Source organism: Camarhynchus parvulus, chromosome 2 (assembly GCF_901933205.1).
Source record: "Camarhynchus parvulus chromosome 2, STF_HiC, whole genome shotgun sequence".
NCBI lineage: Eukaryota > Metazoa > Chordata > Aves > Passeriformes > Thraupidae > Camarhynchus > Camarhynchus parvulus.
In genome coordinates, this window is record NC_044572.1 from 34,219,750 (window position 1) to 34,237,963 (window position 18,214).

Sequence of the window (18,214 nt, forward strand, 5' to 3'; positions counted from 1 at the left end):
AAAGCCACCAGGAAAGCATTGCTTTTTCTTTCAGATGTTTCTAATCCCTGTACCAACCTTTATTTAAGCTTTGAATTAAGAAATTATGAATTCTCTTCCATCTTTTCTCTTTCCTAGGACGAGGCAAGTATTTTGAAAGAGCAGCTTCGGAAAGCTGAAGATCAGATTCAGGCTAGCAAACAAGAAGCTGTTCTCATGTCAAAAGAGCTGAGTGATGCAGTGAATGTACGGGACAAGACAATGGCAGATCTTCACAGTGCACGGCTGGAAAATGAAAAATTCAAAAAGCAGCTTGCTGAAGCTTTAGCTGAACTCATAAAAATCACAACTTTGAAAAATGAGCAGGTAAATTTTTAGTATGGAAGTCTATCTGTATTTATAAAATGTTTACTGGGAATAAAATAGGTTTCTGGCTGATTAGTGCAAATAATTATCAAATTTTCTTTCAGCATTCAGTATACTACCTTAAATCAAGTGCATGTTAGCTGATTTGGAAGTTTGGTCAGAAAGGAGATTTTTGCTCTTACTGACATCTACTTCTCTCCACATTATTTTCACAGAAAATGCAGTATCTATGTTATTTTGAATCCTCTCCCTGTCTTAATTCTGTTAAATGAACCACAGTAGCATTATATTCATTCAAATAAGAAAAAAAAATATTGGTAGAAACTTGGGTTGTTTTAAAATGTTTTTTTGTAATCGATAGATTCTGTCTGAATTCTTATAAGTCCTTCCAATATTTGTAATCAAAGTTAATTTGCTTTAAGTACTTATAAGTATAAAAGATATTAATGTAATGGAAACTGTCTTGACCTTAGTCTTGGATAAAAGTATAGTGAGCTAATGTATGTTTCATCGTTTTGATTAAAATTAGCTTTATTAAGGGTCTTCAGTGACTGCAACTGTATTGCATTTATTTGCTATTAGGATTACTGTAATGGTGTAACTGTTAGAAGAAAATATATTGAGCTGAACACAATTAAAATAGTACTATAATGTTACAACACTTAAAAGAGCTGTTATATTTAAAATGTCAAAGAATTACATATTTTTTTCCCTAAGAGTTTCAGTTGTGTTTTGAAATGTGCTTTGAAATGTATAATGAAAGAAGTAGCAAGTCATCTGAATGCCTCAAGTTAGCAGAAAGTATCCAAGCATGGCCTGTGTCTGGTTGCTGGATGTGGTTTGTGTAGCTCATGTATCAGTGTAGTGGCTCAATGGAACCACTCCCAGGTGAAACCTAGTGAGTGCGAGGCAATAGTTGTGGACTGTGCACTTTGGCTGTGTGGCTATACTTGTCTGTAGGATAGCTGGAACACCCCCTGGAAGGTGTTCAGACTTTTCCTATACATTCAGACTTTAGATATACATTAATGAACCCATAAAATAAGAATCTTCTTTACCTGCCTCTCATATTATAGCAGTGCCTGTTTATGTCCCTCAGTGTGTCCTGCTTGGAATGAAGTTCAGCTCATGTTCTGCTTCTCTCTGTGCTCTACTGCTTGTGCTATTCCTTTATTTCCCACAAAGAAGACAAGAGCTTCAGTACTTACACGGAGCATTATGCTTTTTTAATTGAAAAAAGACTTTTTAGGAAATAGTGGTATTTGAACAAAAGGGACAACAGTTTCTGGTTTTTTTTTAAGGAAGCTTCAAATGCAGTGGAACAGGAACTGCGCAGAGAAGTTGAAGATCTGAAGCTTCGTCTACAGATGGCTGCTGACCATTACAAAGAGAAATTCAAAGAATGTCAAAAACTTCAAAAACAAGTAAACAAGTTTACAGAACAGGCAGTAAGTAGAATGGGATAAATTGCACTTGGTTTTTTGGTAACATTACAGAAACAATTTAATATCCTCCTGTGAAAAATAATGCTTTAAAAAAGGATTAAAATTATGGTAAGCAATGATTCTTTACCATTTCCTTTCTCAAACCTGCTTGTGAAAATACTTCTATGATTCTCTTTGGGTAGTTGTCCAAACCAAGCATAGAATTTATAGTAGCTGATGTAGAAGCCTAGTAGAGTTTGGATGAACCTATAAGCATTACATTGTTCAAGGAAGAACTGAAGCTGGGAAAATCCATAATTACTACCTCTGTCCAGTACCACCACAAAAAAAGCCCAACAAAAATCTCCAAGCCCAAAAGTGGGGAAATGGAGAACTTGAAGTAGGGTTTAAAAGCCAACTGGGGAAGAAGTCTCCACAGCACAGTATGGAATTGTATTCTATATGTATTTTGTAATCTTAGCACTCTTCCAAGATATGTTTCATAAATAAATTATTTTTTTGAATGATGATATAAGTCTTAGGCCACCTAGTAACTGAACCTGTCAGCCAATTTCGGATTTGAGGGCAGAGTTCTTCAGCATTTTGTAAAAATTAGAGTTGAGAGGAGCTCAAACAGGGAAAAGGCCTATGCACAGTGGCAAGATGCACAAATATGAATTCTTAAGAAAACCAGACTTAAGTATTTCTCTTATCCACAGAACATTGCATAAAAAACTCATCTTCTCATCCAGAAGGTCTGTGGTGAATGAGGTGTCATATCAGAACATCTATGGCTTTTCCTTAAAAATCTTCCTTATCTTTGGCAATGTTTTACATCTTACAGCAAACACCAGATTTTATTGCTTTCACTCCAGAAGTCCAGCAGACATTTCTGATACAGACTCAATTTTTCTAATGGACTATTAGATTTAAGTTAATGAATTAAAGTGTAACTGATTCTCTAGAAAATGGGATTTTTCTAATAATTTGCTTAGAAATTACTCTTTCTAGGGAAAAAGACCTTCATCAAGTAAGATGATAAAAATCATAGTCTAAAGCAACTTCAGTTTTAGTAGAATTAAATGTTTTTGTATATTTATTATTACCCACTGTTTAAATGAACGGTTCTGTCTAATTTTGGAGCAGCGATACATTTTGCAAGATACTTTGCTTTGTGCTTTGGCTTTCATTTCATCAAGTACCAAAACAAAATTTCTTTTCACAAAGAAAACTGCAGGGCATCAACAGAAACTGACAGACGCATCTAACATTGAGACAGCTACTGCCATCCTTACAGACAAAAAGTTGTCTGCATCTCCAGGTATCAACAGCTTAAATTTTGTCTGCCTTTATAAGCCTGAAAGTGTTGTCTATGTGAAGCAGTCATTAATAGTATTTGTAGTATAAAGTAGGTGGACTTGTTCTGTTTAATTAAAACATTAATTAGAGATGTGAAGATTGAGCTGAATATTTTGTCTTTTATCAAGTGGTAACAATCATAAATAAGCTCATATATCAGTTTAGTTGCTGTTTTTTTATGTCAGTAGAACTGAACTCCTGCATTTCTGCTTTGTGGCTAACAGCGATGGTTTTGCCAAGCTAAGAAACAGTTTATTAAAAAAAAAAATCTTACTATCTTACTAAAATTTTCAATATGAATATAATACCACAGTAATTTTTCAGTCATGTTATTATGACTATCCACTATAACATTCTGCTGTTAATCAATCTGCTGAAAAGTTCTGATTATGTGATGGCAAGGTCAAGTCTACTGCCTATTTTCATGAATTATGGGTGTAGTGGTTTATAAGAAAATGTTTATAATTATTATGAACTATTAAGCTATTGCAAAAATAATATTCTAAAACTTCAATATGTAATAGGTTTAAACTGAAGAAATCTTTCATTATGAGTATGGTGAGGCATTGGAACAGGCTTCCCTGTTATGAATGCCCCATCCCCTGGAGTGTTTAAGGCCAGGTTGGATGGGGTTCTGAGCAGCGTGGTGTAGTGGAGGGTGTCCCTGCCCATGGCAAGGGGATTGGAAATAGAGGATCTTTAAGGTCCTTTCCAGCCCAAACCATTCTGTGATTTTATCATTCAGTTTAAATTGATAAATGCCAAAAAATGCTGATTAGCTTTTTCTGTGTTATTTTATAACTGACAGATTCTTGCTGTCTGTAAAGACCAAAGGTTGTAATTTCTATTAGTTTAGTTTCCTCATGTCTAAAGTAAGTTCAAGTGTTTTTTAAAACAAACAATCCCAACAAGCTCAGTGATAGTGTGTGATGAAGTAGTTTGCTGAGATGCTTCCATATTTTTATGTAAGAATAGAGTATTTAGAATGATAGCATACATATTTTGGTGTTTGTTTTGTTTTCTTTCTTGGGAAAGTACTACATATGTGTGCATTTATGTTGATCTTCTCTTGGTGTGAGAGAACTGAACACAGATGTGCCAGTACGGTTGCTGATCGTACATAGCACATAATGCTGATTTTCTCTGTTTTGGATAACATGGAGCACTCTGGTTTTGATGCACCCTCAAATCTGGGCTGTCATGTCTCTTACACAAACTTTATGGAAGAAAAAAAATCCATGTTCTTGTTTTTTTCTTCAATGTTCACAGTTAGCCCCATTTCACCTGACATAGTTTCGGAATCCGTGGTAAAGGAGCAAGTGCGTGAGATGAATAAAGAGATTGCTGAGAAAACAGAGAAGTATAAGAAATGCAAGCAAATGTTGGCAGTAAGTAAACAGCTGCTTTGGAAAGCTGAACAAGAAGTAGCTGTAGGTGCTAGGCCTTAAAACCACATGCCTATCCAGCTGAGTTGTCTTCCTTGTTTGTGTGATACACCATGATTATGGTAGAAATCTTAACATTTGAAAACACATTTTTGTTCAGTCAGCTCTTGATGATGTATGGTTTTAGAGGGTCCAGACAAGGAAAACCAAGATACTGTAAAACAAATGTCCACATGCTTAAGGTTTTAAATACTTTCTGTTCTTACATTAAGTGTAATTGCTCTTATAAATCAAATTCAGCAGGCTGCTGTAAACCAGCTCATGTTTGGAACAAGTGTGGCAGTGTTGATCTGATACACTGTCCAAAGCAAAGTAACTTTTCCCTGTTGCCTGTCATGGCTTTTACAGTGTTTTCACACCCGAGTGGGTTTTGCCAACTACCTTGGGCTCAGTCATACATAAAGGCATTTATTTAGTTGTCTCAACCAAAGTTGGCACTTGATTTTCATTTAGCCAGTTTGGATGTGTGTATGATGATGGCATATTGCATCAGTGGCACTGGTGAAAAGTTCAGAACAGTTCAAGAAATTGTTTCTGAGTGTTGTCATGTCTGTCTTCATTTTGTGTCTTTGTTTTATCACAATGATACTATTCTGTTTTAGTAAGTTTTCCAGGATGTAAGAACTGTCCTGTAATTTTGTTCATGACCCTGTCCATGGAGACCCTGCATTGGCTTCTGCTGGATGTTTATTCCATAGTGATTTTTGAAAAAAGCTTTGCCTGTGACCTTCTGGATGAAAGATACTTAGGTTGTAAAAGTCACTTGGGAAAGGTTTTATATTGAAGTGAGGTACTTGAATGAATAATCAGGGTTAGTAATATTAGGGTACAAAGAAACTTGAGTGAAACTAAAGGGGAATATCAGCTTGTTGAAAACTAAGGGAAAGAAATGCCTATTGAACATAATTTATGCAGTGTTCTGTGGTCCTGACCATTTCAGAGTCTTGAGTCAGGCTTGTAGAAGCCATTTGTAAATGGTATAATTTTAAAAGCATGGAGTGACATTTTTGGGGGTGGAAGGGAGAATCTCTTAAGACTGTAAATATTTCATGCCATGGTATGAACTACTTTAGGATGAGAAGATGAAATGCAGTGTTTATGCTGATGAATTAGCTAAACTGGAGCTGAAGTGGAAAGAACAAGTGAAAATCAACGAGGGTATAAAATTACAGCTGGCAGCAATGGAGGATCAGTATAAGGTAAGTTACAGGTTTTGTTTATGAGAATGAATGGTTACTTCTTCTTAACATGGCTGCTTATTTCTGATAGTTCAAGTAATGAAGAACTTTAATAGGGAAAGCACACTAAATACATTTTTGCTGTAAATTCAAATTCTGCTCTTGAAGAAACAATACGGTCTTGTAATGTTTCTTTTAAAGTAAAAGAGGTCTGCTGAGACCTACTATCACCTGGCCGTCAGTCTTTTAATACTGTGGATTTAGACAAACCCCTAAATGATGTAGTCTTGTATTACAGGGGAAAAAAGTGCAAGGGATTTCTAATTTCCTGCTGCTTACTGTAATACTAACAGGAAGATTGATTGGTGTGTTTGTCTAAAATCTTCATATTCTGTATTGGATTACCAGTGTAGTAATGTCTAATTCATTTTATCTGAAGTCAGTGGAGAGAGGGAGGAGTGATCCATTGTTTTTAAAATCATGCAAGAATTTATTGTGGAGAACCTCAGCTATAGTCTTGGTATAGTGATGTAACACATTGACCAGAAAGTCAAGCATAATGGGCAGCTTTAGCTTACAAGGGGCCTTAATCTTTGAGGTTATGTGATAGTAATGCTTATGCTGAATTTTGTTTTTAGGTCAATAGGGATGAGATAAGAGCAACAGATGTTCATGAGACCAGCTTTTCTGCTGGTTCTCAGTCTAATGGTGATAATCCAGTTGACTCTGTTGCCTGTTTTTGCCCATTGTGATGAAAAATGATTAAACTGAACTGTGACAATATTGGTTCTACTAGGAACCCCTTTTTATTAGGAATTACAGCACTTTTTCTTAATAAAATGCTGAATTATTCTGCAGTTTCTTTCAGTACCCCATAGGCTATATTTTTCTGACATTTTCCAAAGCTCTTAATTTCAATTTTATAAAATGTATTACTCTTTCCAGTTTATTTTACTAATTAGCAGTGATCAGTTGCCATGCATAATTTAATGTGAAGTAAGTTTAACTTCTCAACAGCAGGTGTAATAAATAATTGGTTCCACAATTGAAAGCATTTTGACTGCAATTAAAAAATTGCTGTAATTCAGGAGGGTGTAGGTGGTAGAGAAATAGTGAGCTTTTCTTCCCAGTCAGGAGATTTTGCTGCATTGACCTAAACTAGAAGAAATTTCAGAATTGAAAAAAATTGATAAGCACTGAGCTTCGGTATTAGAAAAACAGGGGAAGAGGCAGTCTCTAAAGGAACCAGAATACAAATAAAATAGTTCTTTATAGTGAGAGATTATTTAAATAATTATTTTGAAGCCAGGAAGAGTTGTGTAATGTGTCAGTTGCACCTCCTCCCAGAGTACCCAATAGAGACACAACATAGATGTTCATGAAACAAATTTAGTGTCTCTAAGGCAGGAGTAGCTTTTGGGTCTCTCCAAGTTCTGTGGTGGGACATACGAAATGCCAAGATATTTCTTCAGAAATAATGAGGCTTGCAAACCTTCAGCTGTGTCTGGGCAGCAGTGCCCCTCCTGCCATTGGTGGCACTGATGTAACTCCTTGTTTTTAACACAGAATTTTCTTATTCCACAACTGTTTAGTGAAAACTGGCAAGAAAAGGCTCCTGATTAACTGCTGTTATCCAGCAGATAAAACTTTATGAGAATTGTTGGGTGGGATTTATAGTAACACTCACTATGTGTTACATGTAAATCTAGTAGACAAAACTATTTTCATCTGAAAGATTAACTTAATCAGGGAGCTTTGTTTTCACGATGTAACATGCAGGGAAATAGTTTCCATTCACTAATACAAGAATCTTAATCTTCTTTTCATACAGATTCAGCTGGCAGAAAAAGAGAGACGAATAAAGGAACTGGCATCACAGTTGGAACTCTTTACCAGTGAGAAGGTATTGTCACACATTCTAAAATACTAATGTAATGTAGAAGTACATCTGAGCTATTATATGGCAATTAATCAAAGCCAAATTTTACTGAAAAGTGAAATAATAATATGTATTTATTACATTCAGATAGTATTGTATGGTATTGTGCAAAGTTTGGGTTTTTCTTTGAAACTTTATTTGATTACTTTACAATTCCAATATGAAGAAATACTTAGTAAAACCAGTCATTTTAATACTGATAAACTGAAAAAAATGCAAACATTCAGATTAAGCTAGTTAATTTTTTTGTAGAATTCTAGATTGTCAAGTAGTTGGTATTTATCTTCTTTTTAAGCCAAGGATATAATTTTTAATAGATCTCTCATATTTTTCTAGTTCAAAAGAAATGAAATTTAAGTTTGAGTTTTGGTGAGGCTAGTTTAGGTGGAGGGAGTAATTGTAAAGACCACACATAAGAACAACAACTGTGATAAAAATAATAATGTATGACACTTATAAAAGCTTGGAACTTTGTCTACCAAATTTGTAGATATTTACATTACAAAGAAGAATTAAAGTGCCTTTCTAGACTAGACCCATGATTAAAAGGTTAAGCATGGGGTAGTAGTAAACAGCATTTCAGTTTGTACTCATTATTAGTGTTTGTTTATAAACCAAGCATAGCTTTCTAAAAATGGTCATTTTCTGTCTCTTCAAACCTATGAAACGACTTGTTTCTTTTTTTATTTACATACTTAGATAGCCTTTGTTTTTTTGGTTTTTTTTTAATCAGTCTCTACCCTAGCTATCCAACTTCTGGCTAAGGTTTTTTTGCACCATCTTTTTACAGTTATGTTGATCTACATTCTGTTTCCATTGTATGTAATGCTAAAATTAAACTACTAATGCTACTACCTCTCATTTAAAACTGCTTCTGTATTGCAGAAGAAATGGGTTTCATAAAGGAAAATCTTGATTTCATTGCTAATTGATTGTTCCTGCTTTGTATTGAGTAAAGATTAATTACTTAGATTTTACACACTCACCAAAATGTGCAATCCTAGCTTTTTAATCTTACCTGTTTTAATCATATGTTCGTTTTAGTTTATAAATCTAAAGTAACTCTGGCATAGTTTTATATTGTAACTAGAGGATGGATGCCATCCATTAAATGAGGTCTTTTTGCATTTGAGAAGTGTTTTGTTTTTCAGAGTAGTTACTGGTACTTGATCTTTGCGTTTTTATGTGCAAGAGGTTGATCTGAAATTCACCTGTTTGCAAGAAAAAAATATTAAATTGTCCCTTTTTTAAACAGACTTTTAATTCTTACAGAGTTGGTTTTAAGTTTCAATTTAAAGTCTTTCAGGGAAAAGACACACTTCAGTCTTTGAGGGTTTTATTAGCATCATGTCAGCAAATATTAAACATGAACTCAGAGAACCCAGAAGAAAATACTTATCAGAAAGAACATTACTGGAAAGCATGTCTGCCTTAACAGTTCCTTTTTTAAAATTACTGTTTTCATATTTATATCTCAGAATTTTTTGCTCGGTTCTGAATTTAAATGGCATATTCCTTTTGATATTCATGGCATTTTGGTCTCTCCCTTAACCCACTTTGTTGAATGGAAGGATGAGAAAGATTTTTATTGGGATAAATTACAGCTGATGCATTGACCATACTGAAGTCACTTTAATTAGTGTCTTTAAAGATCTATACTGGCTTAGAGTTTTAATGGTTTCTAAGTTATAAAAGCCCTTTATAGTTTGTTATTACTATCATATGTGTGGTTTATGTGCAGGAACCCAGAATTTTAAGTATATTGATTTTTTGAAGAGTTCTGTTTGATCATTTCTGAAAGAATGATCTGATTCAAATATTGCTGTTAAATATCAGAAGGGATCCAGTGCAATGTACTTATTAGTTCACTAAATGTCTGCCTGTCATTAATTCATATGGAATTATGTCAAGTATGTACATAGATGTGCTCCACATACTAAAATGCTACATTTTTGAATTGTATGATATGATATGAAAAAAAGAATTGTTTTTGTTTTAATTTTAACTTTTAAAAACTTTTCTCACTGCATATTATCTTTCGTTATTATTGTTAATCTACTGATTTTTACTGATTTAGCTATTTTTTCTTCATCCTAAAAAGGATACAGACACTTGAAAAACATGGCAGTTCTGTTCATGTAATTAGAACAAACTGACAACAAACCAAGAAAAAATAATATCTCTTTAAAATATCTTTGTCTTTTCTTCATTGACTATTTTGGTATTTATGGTATACTTGGCATAAGGTCAAAATGAAAAGACAGTAGGAAGATTAGCAGATTTTTTCTTCTAAAAACATATTTCATAAACATTTCAAATTTTGCTAGGACTCCATAGGTTAACTTCATTTTGAACTTTGCATTATTTAGGAGCTTGGCAGGACACCAGGAGATCAAGCTGGAAGGATGATGGAAGGACAGACCTCACAGCAGACATTACATTTTCGCAACCCGTATTCAGAGGAAAATGGACCAGTTCCTGCAGTGCCAAGTAGACTACCAGTATTGCAATATGGAAACCCTTATGCAATTCAGGAAAGAAGAGGTAAATGAATTTCACACCCCCCAATATAATTTCTCCCTTTCTGTTTCAAAAGCAATGCCTCATTGAATGCAGGTTAAGTACCAACAGTCTTCAGATTGGTTTACAGAGCCTTTTCTGACTGATGAACATCAGTATAGGGCCTTTATTTTATGATGGGAATCAATAAAGTAAACATAGTTTTAAACACCTCTGCAAGAAGCTGATTCTCTCCTATTGTTTTATATTATCTAAACAAAAAATGCGTTTAACTCTCGATTTTTAAAGGTAAGGTAGCATGTCTGTAATCTCAAAATACAGTCTACTGAACAAAGATGTCCTAATTAATTTTTCTTCAGATGGAGCAGATGGCGCTTTTAATCCTGATGAGATCCAAAGACCACCTGTTAGAAGTTCCTTTTGGGAGCTAGATGATGTAGTGTGTAGCCAGCCTTCACGCAATCTCAGTCGGCCTGATGGTTTAGAAGATCCTGAGGATAGCAATGCAAGTTACCTTTTTTTCTTATTTCTCTTCCTTGATATAGTTACTGATGAGCTACCTAGAGCTTCACATGGGTTTTCCATATCTGATAAACCTGATTTATTGTTATGTAAATTTGGAATTGGTTTTTCTTTTCCCTGAAAAATACTTTTGCTTGCTGTGAAAGGGAAAACTCCACTGATGGGCAATATACTTGTTCTCCTAATCTCTTGAGTTACTGACAGCTTGTTTTGGTGTTAGGACAGTAGCTTCTTAATTTTTTTTAAGTACTAAAGTAAAAAAAGTCAGGTAATCTCTACTCATGATTCCTGTCTCCCATGTGGTAGAATGAGAACTCAAAATGTAGCCACATCTCCCTCATTTTATTATAGGAATATAGGAACTAAAGTGGGACAGAACAAATAAAAATGTAAAGGAGTCAGACGCCAGTATTTTCAGTTAAATGCCAACTGTAAATTGGTATCCTAATAGATACCTTATTCTAATCTGTTAATCTTTTGTTCTGTCTTCTGCAAGTCTGCATTTATTAATTTCCATTTTGAATGCTTTTTGGTATTGGACATGTATTAGAAAGAGCTTAATTGACTGTTGCCTAAAGCTGATTGAACTGAAAGAGATGCATTTGCACTGATTTTTTTTCTTTTAGGGCTTTGGATGTTTTAAGTTTCTGGTTAGCTTTTCTTTATAGTACAGCTAACTTGCACATTCTAGTACAAAACATTGGCTTCTGTAATAAATTGGACTGTATGTCTTCATTTGAACAGGAACAGACCTATTACTCTTTCTTATTCCAAGTACTCTTGCACCTTCAGAAATATTAAACAAGAAATACCTTTCTGCAAAGTATTGTGCTCTTTGCAAGTACAGTGGTATCATGACCTGTTTCTCATTTAGTCTAGTTTGCCACATTTAATTGCTATTAACCTTTGCAGAAACTGATCAGTGTTCAGACAGGCATGATTTTAGCCCTGGTGCTCAGCACCTATAATGGAGAAAAATGTATTTCTCCCTCCTACCTTTTGCTCCCAATGTCCATTACTGTGAATAATTAGAGAAACTGTCAGAGCTTTTGCAGCCTGTTCAAGATCTCGAATGTGAGCTTAATGCTGTCCCCACCTTTACTTCACATTTTGCATATTTAATCTGATCATTCTTGACGTAGCTATTACATCTGACAAGCTCTTATCTTCTTTAGTCATCTGCTGCAGTTTAATTAGCAGGGTGTTTTGTCTGATCTATGTGCTTTGCCCTCTTGCAAACCCAAGAGAAACAGTGCTAGAATCTTGTGCTCGTTTGCAGACACAGCTTGGATTTTTGTAATGAGGCGGAATATAACAGGCTTAAATAAAGTTCAGCTTGAGAAAAGGTGCCTTTAAATCATATAACTTGTATCTTTATTTTTATTTGCAGTTGAAAGTCAGTTGCTTGTTCCTCACCCAAATACACTGTATGTATAGTGTAGAAATTTATATGGAAATGAGAAGCTGCAGGACTCTTTCTAAGGAGACTTAGTAATATGCCAAAGATAAAACAGTTCTGAGGCAGGATGTAAATAAATAACCAGGAAAAACTTCCACATATGTAGGTGATTCATTATAAAGAAGAGTCTGTCATTTGTGCAGAAGAAACAGCAAACATAAATTGATAAATATGAGGAGATAACCATTTCTTGGGGTGTTTTTTAAAATAAGATATTTAAGGTGTAGTTCTCTGCAGTTTTTCAACCAGCAGGATGTAGAGCCTTCTGCTGGAGTGGGATTCCCTCCCAGAAGAAAAGGACTGGTAGGCTTGCTGCTTTGTTTAAAATGCTACCATTGTATGGAGTTCTGCTGTCCTCCTGTCCTCATTCCTATTACTACACATTACATTAGTTTAAGAAATTAAGGGTGTTGTAGTTACTTCCACCTCTTCATGGCTAAAAGGTCTGAAGTAGATAAATGAAGTAGACACGTTCATCTTCATAGGTGAATCACTACCAAAACAGCCATGAAGAGGTGGAAGTGACTACAACACCCTTAACTTCTTAAACTAATATAACACAAGATATTCCAATGCCTCAGAATTTTTGTGCTGTTGTGTTGCAATTTGGTTTCTCACAAAACTTGGTTCCTTAGAAATGGGCACTTCCACTTCTTTGGTTGTCATAAAAACCCTTCAGTTTTGTATAACTGGGAAGAGTTTGCAGGATTCTTGTAGCTTTGACTTTTGGAACTCATGGGCCAATTAAACTGATTTCTGACAGGGATAAACTGGTCTGGGTTAATAGTGCCAGCTGGGCATGTGTACAGTGGTGATTTTGTTTGGAGTGGCTGACTTGCCACAGGTTCTGAATGTCATCTACTCAACAGTAGCTTTCCATTTACTCATGATCCTGTAATTGACCAAAATGGAATTCTTGGGAGCAAAGAATTCCTAGTAGTAAGGGAGAGATCCATAAACAAAACATACATACATATCTATATAAAAAATACTAAAATATGAGTTTTAGAAATGTAATCCTAATTACAGTTGGCAGCAAGCCCAGAATAACTATCCTGAGACTATTAAACAGTGTTTTAGTCATGGTAAATTTGTAGGGGATGGAGAATGTAACTCTTGGCAACTGAGCACCAGGTCAGGATATTTTTTCAGGTAACTCCAAAATGGCCTTTCTTCTAGCAAAAACCCCCACAATGCATTATTACCCTGATCTGACCCTGGCAGCCAGTTACTATCTTTTGCACAGGGAGGACATGAAAAGAACAGTTGGTATCCAGGTGTCTTTTGGGAGAGCAGACTGCTTGCAGAAAGGTTGAGAGGCCTAGAGGAGTGAGTTTGATCTTACTCCCACAGCAGAGCTGAATCACAGAATAAAGTGTATGTACTCTTTTTCCAGGTGTACCTGCCCTGCATGTCAGCTCTGTGTCTGTTCATGTTTTTTTAAGGCTGAGGATGGGCATTGGTTCCTTACTTCTGCATGTCAGACTGATCTGTAGTGCTTGGGGATGGGGTTTTGTACTGTGTCACACAGCTTTCTAATCTCTGTTGGACAATCCTGGAACTGTTTACAGTTGTAACTATGAAAGCAGTACTTGAGGCAGAGTTTTTTGGTTTCAGTAAAACTAATCGAGTTGCACTTACTTCTGACAGTTTCATGTCTGGCTTTCCCTTCTTCCCCTAGTGGCAAATCCCCTTTTTTTTACCAAGCTTTAGTGTGTAATACTGTATTTATCTTCATGATTCACTTAATCTGTGGAATTCGTTGTGGCAGTTTTTTAAAGAGCCAGAGGTACAGTCCAGTGATAATAGTTAAGTCATGATGTTAAAAGACATCCTTTATAATTCATTCACCTAATTATTCAGACTTCTGAGTTCAGGAGGCCTGGCACTTGTTCTGCTACAGGATCACAATGCCAGCCTGTGGGTCCATGGTACCAGTCTTTTCCTAAGGACCTGAGACTGTGTACTCACAGTGTTACATCACTGCAGGGCACTATAGAGCTCTTGGATTCAGAGTGTGCAGCCATGTCCCTGTCCCTGGTCATCAGTCTGGACTGCAAGAAAGGAGGCTTTGGATCTACATAAAGGGCAGATTAAACTGTTTCTTTCTCAAAGTATGGAGTGTGGGCTTTCATCAAAACCACTTGGGTGACTCAACCTCATGCTATTGAAGTAAGCTGGTGCCTTTGCTTAACATACAGCATAGGCAGGAGGCACTGAGGCCTGGTGTTCCAGCAATTGTTGTCATACTCTCTGTAAAGCAGCTTCAAAAACCACATCATTTTGTCTTCTGAGCTGTCAGGGGTGGTTCTTTTTCGTGGGGGAGAGTGATGGGTGTTTAAATGCCAGGTTGAAAAGCACGTGTAACCTTATTTATAAGAATAAAGAATGGGTTGCTGGATGATACTGGGCACTAAGTGGCTGTGAACCAAGATGAGACCCATGTGAACCATGATGATTTTCCTCCCCCCATAAAGTGCTCCATTTTACATGGAACACTTAGGAGTTTTGTCCATAAGAAATGACAGAAGTAGACAGCTGCTGGAGCCCAATACAATGGCACCTTCTCTGTTTTCCAGAAATCCCAAGTTACCCCAGGGCGCTGCGTGAGAATTTTTAGTTTTTGGTGACTGTATAGTGTTTACTGTAACTTGTAATCAGAATAGCTGGGAAGTCCTCTCAGACTAAGATAAAGTTCTCATGGTTCCTGTTTGGCCATGCCGTGGTTACACAGTAATCTCTGTAACATCTCTGTGAGGTCAGCTTAACACAGAGACATTTGCATTCTTCTTGTGTGGGTTAGGCATCCCAAAAGGTTAAGAACTGATCCCTGTCAGGTTGCCAAGAGCAAAAGTACACTGAAGAGACAGACGTTCTGTATCGTAACAGGGTAGTATCAGTACATACTTAGTATTGACATTCTTGTACAGGGCCTGGGTCAGAAGCTGCTGTGAGGAACACACAGTATGAATTTCTCAATTAAGGGAACTGGGCCACAAGAAAGCTGTAGCCCTAGGACATTCCAAAAGCTTTTACATGCACTTGCCTTGTGTTGAAGAGAGTTCTTGCAGGGCAGCTGTGTAGGACAGTGCAGGTGTGACTCTACAGAGGAAAGCACCATCCTTTTTTTCCAGATGTTTCTCAAAAAGGAACAAGGAGGAGTGTTACATTTGTATGTGGTAGGGTACCACACTTGCCAGAAGCTGAAAGAGAGGGCAAAAGCAGTAAATAATTTTATCTTACCAAGTGACCAGCTGTAAGCCAAGTGCCTTTAAAAAAAAAGGGGGGAGGAGGGGGAAAGGGGTTATACTGAAGAAATTAACTAAGACTTAAGTGTTAAATTGACCTGTGTGTTTTACTGATGGAAGATGCACATTAATTTTCTTGGTTAAGTCCTGGTGTGCTTCAGTCTGGTATTCAGCAAATTTGTTGTGTTTTTGTACAAGCTGTAGCATTGTAGCATGAGAGTACTTAAAACAAAATAGTTTTTCTTTCTTAATACATCTATCCTGTCTCCTTCATGACAAAAGGAACAACTGATGAGTTTGAAAACTCATATGCCCTTTTCACTGCAGGTGCAAAGCAAACAGACTGCAAGATTCTGTTTGTTGCCAGCATCTTGTCATAGCAGGCCCCACTGCCTGCTTAATGGAAATGTTAAATGGTTGAAACCAAACAGGTGTTGTCAGAAAAATATTGAGGAAATTTTCCCATCCTTCCATGTTCCATTAACCCTTCATAAGGGGAAAGTACGCTAGCCTAAAACTATGTTTGCATATGAGTTATCTGTAAAAAACACAGCCTATGTGCTCCTTCACACATAATTTTTTGTAGATCAGCTAAATAATTCCTAGCCCTTGCTTTTAATGCATCTTTGAGATAAAAAAGGAAGATGAGGTAGGAGTTAAGAGTTCCAAAAATCTTGCAGTGTACCTGTATTTCCACCTTGAAATTACTCGATTTTGTGCTCTATTATTGAGTTGCAGAATAGAGCCAAGATGTACAAAAGTAAAACTTAGGCTGCAGAAATTACAGAGTGAAGGTAAATTCCATCTGGGTTTGTGTTTGATAACAAAAATGCATATTGAGGGAAAAAAACCCTTGTTTTTGTAGGGGTTAGTCTTTAAAATACTTTCTCTTTTCAATAGGATGATGACAACACTGTACCTTCTGCTCCTGATCCTCCAAGTCTACTCTTGCGTGAGCGGGGCACAGGCTTCTGCTTTGATTCCAGGTAGATGTTATCTTGTATTGGTCTTCAAGGGCATGGAGAGGTTTCTGTAGAACTACGCAAGGGTGGGGGTGCAGGTGAAAAGCTACAGAGCATTTTCAGTGAATGTTTGGTTTACAACTAACTGGCACAGAATATGCCGTGAGACAGGGCAGGCTGTTCATGCTATACCTTTGATGGAATTTTGACAAATTTTTTAGTAAATGAATGAATAACTTGTTTTTTCCCCTCTCTTGCCAACCTAATTGTGAACCTAAGTTTAGAGCTTTTATAAAGTGTTATGTTTGCTAAGAGCAAGCATTTATGAGCAGAGAGAGTGGTTTCCCATGAAACTTTGACCATTAAGGCATTCAATAGATTTGTATTCAGTGGTAGCTGGAGTAAGGTCAAAATTATGTTGCTTTTAAAATGCCAGGTTATTTTGGAATTTGCATGTGAAACTACTCTGACTGTATTGAGTGCTTTTGGAAAAACATTTAAATGAACTGGATGATACTTGGATACAAAGTCCACTCAAATTGAAGTTGGTAGTAAAGTTCTGAATGTCGCTGGCAGCAGGATCCTGCTTTTAGTTTGCATTAACAGAATAAATAATCTGTTCCCTTTTTTCTTCCTCTCTACTTCCTCCTGAAGTTTTGATGTGCAGAAGAAATGCCCTCTCTGTGATGTGATGTTTCCCCCAAACTACGACCAGAGCAAGTTTGAGGAGCATGTTGAGAGCCACTGGAAGGTTTGTCCCATGTGCAGCGAGCAGTTCCCGCCTGACTACGACCAGCAAGGCTTCGAGAGGCACGTCCAGACGCACTTTGATCAGAACGTATTAAATTTTGATTAAATACTTTGTTTTGCAGTGTAGCTTAAAACCCCACCACTTTGAGTAGTCCATCTCCAAAGCAAAAGCAGTGCAGCTTTCTGTAACAGTGCAAAATTCTAATTAGAAGCTCATGTACTCTAATGGGAGCCATGGCTGTAAGCTGCTATGGGGTTATCTTCTCTCTCTGCCTAACACAGTACTAAGGAAACCCACAACCCCCCACTTTGTTGTGTATGTAGCTATTTATTCCCCTACTTAGTGGAATTTCTTCCCCTACTTAGTGGAATGCCTAAGGACACAGGAATGACTGAGCCTCAGAAAAAATGAGACCGGCTTCATGGTGTTCTTCAGCTACATTTTTAAAAGATCACCAAAACCATCTGTGGTTTCTCTTAACCTTGATAACTGAGGCACAATTAAAAACATAATAAGCAGGTGTCTCTTCTAGCAAATCCACGTAGTTTTTCTCTGAGTAACACTGAAATTGGAAAGTTGCATTACTTATCCTATGAAAATATAGTTTTCTAGTACATTTCTGAGATGTAGATGCATGTACTGTGAGATTCCAGGCTTGCAACAAGAGGAATGGTAAATACTTCAGTTTCACACGCAGAATGTTTGCCTTAAGGAATAACATTAAATGAGGTATGTTATACTTTAAGGCAGTGGTTTTGAGTTGAAAGAGACTGCTGTGCTTAAATGCCTACAAGTAATTGTTTAAAAAAGTCATTGCCATTATGTTGCAGTTTTATTCAGTAGAAAATATTGTCCTATTTTCACAACAGTGGATTGTGTTCCTTCTGGCTTTTAAAACGTTTTGCGTTTTAACTTTATGTATTTCTTTCCAATAAGTAAAACCACGTGTGTATATCTAAACATTTTATATTTACTTTAACTGTATTAAGTAAATTTGCTTCCCACTTGCTGTACAGCAGTCTTGTTACATTAAAAGCAGAATTATTCATGGAGTCAGTGGTC

General features: G+C 36.4%; 1 protein-coding gene across 1 annotated transcript in view; it reads left to right on the plus strand.

The window, feature by feature from the left end:
* Window positions 1-18,204, plus strand: part of TAX1BP1 (Tax1 binding protein 1) — a 55,617-nt gene extending 37,413 nt beyond the window's left edge. Inside the window, 10 exon segments of the mRNA XM_030969298.1 lie at window positions 118-345; window positions 1,647-1,793; window positions 2,997-3,090; window positions 4,398-4,516; window positions 5,647-5,772; window positions 7,583-7,654; window positions 10,060-10,234; window positions 10,570-10,715; window positions 16,340-16,425; window positions 17,056-18,204. Coding sequence (XP_030825158.1) covers window positions 118-345; window positions 1,647-1,793; window positions 2,997-3,090; window positions 4,398-4,516; window positions 5,647-5,772; window positions 7,583-7,654; window positions 10,060-10,234; window positions 10,570-10,715; window positions 16,340-16,425; window positions 17,056-17,257 — 1,395 coding nt within the window. The 3' untranslated portion in view covers window positions 17,258-18,204.
* Window positions 18,205-18,214: the final 10 nt, after the last annotated feature.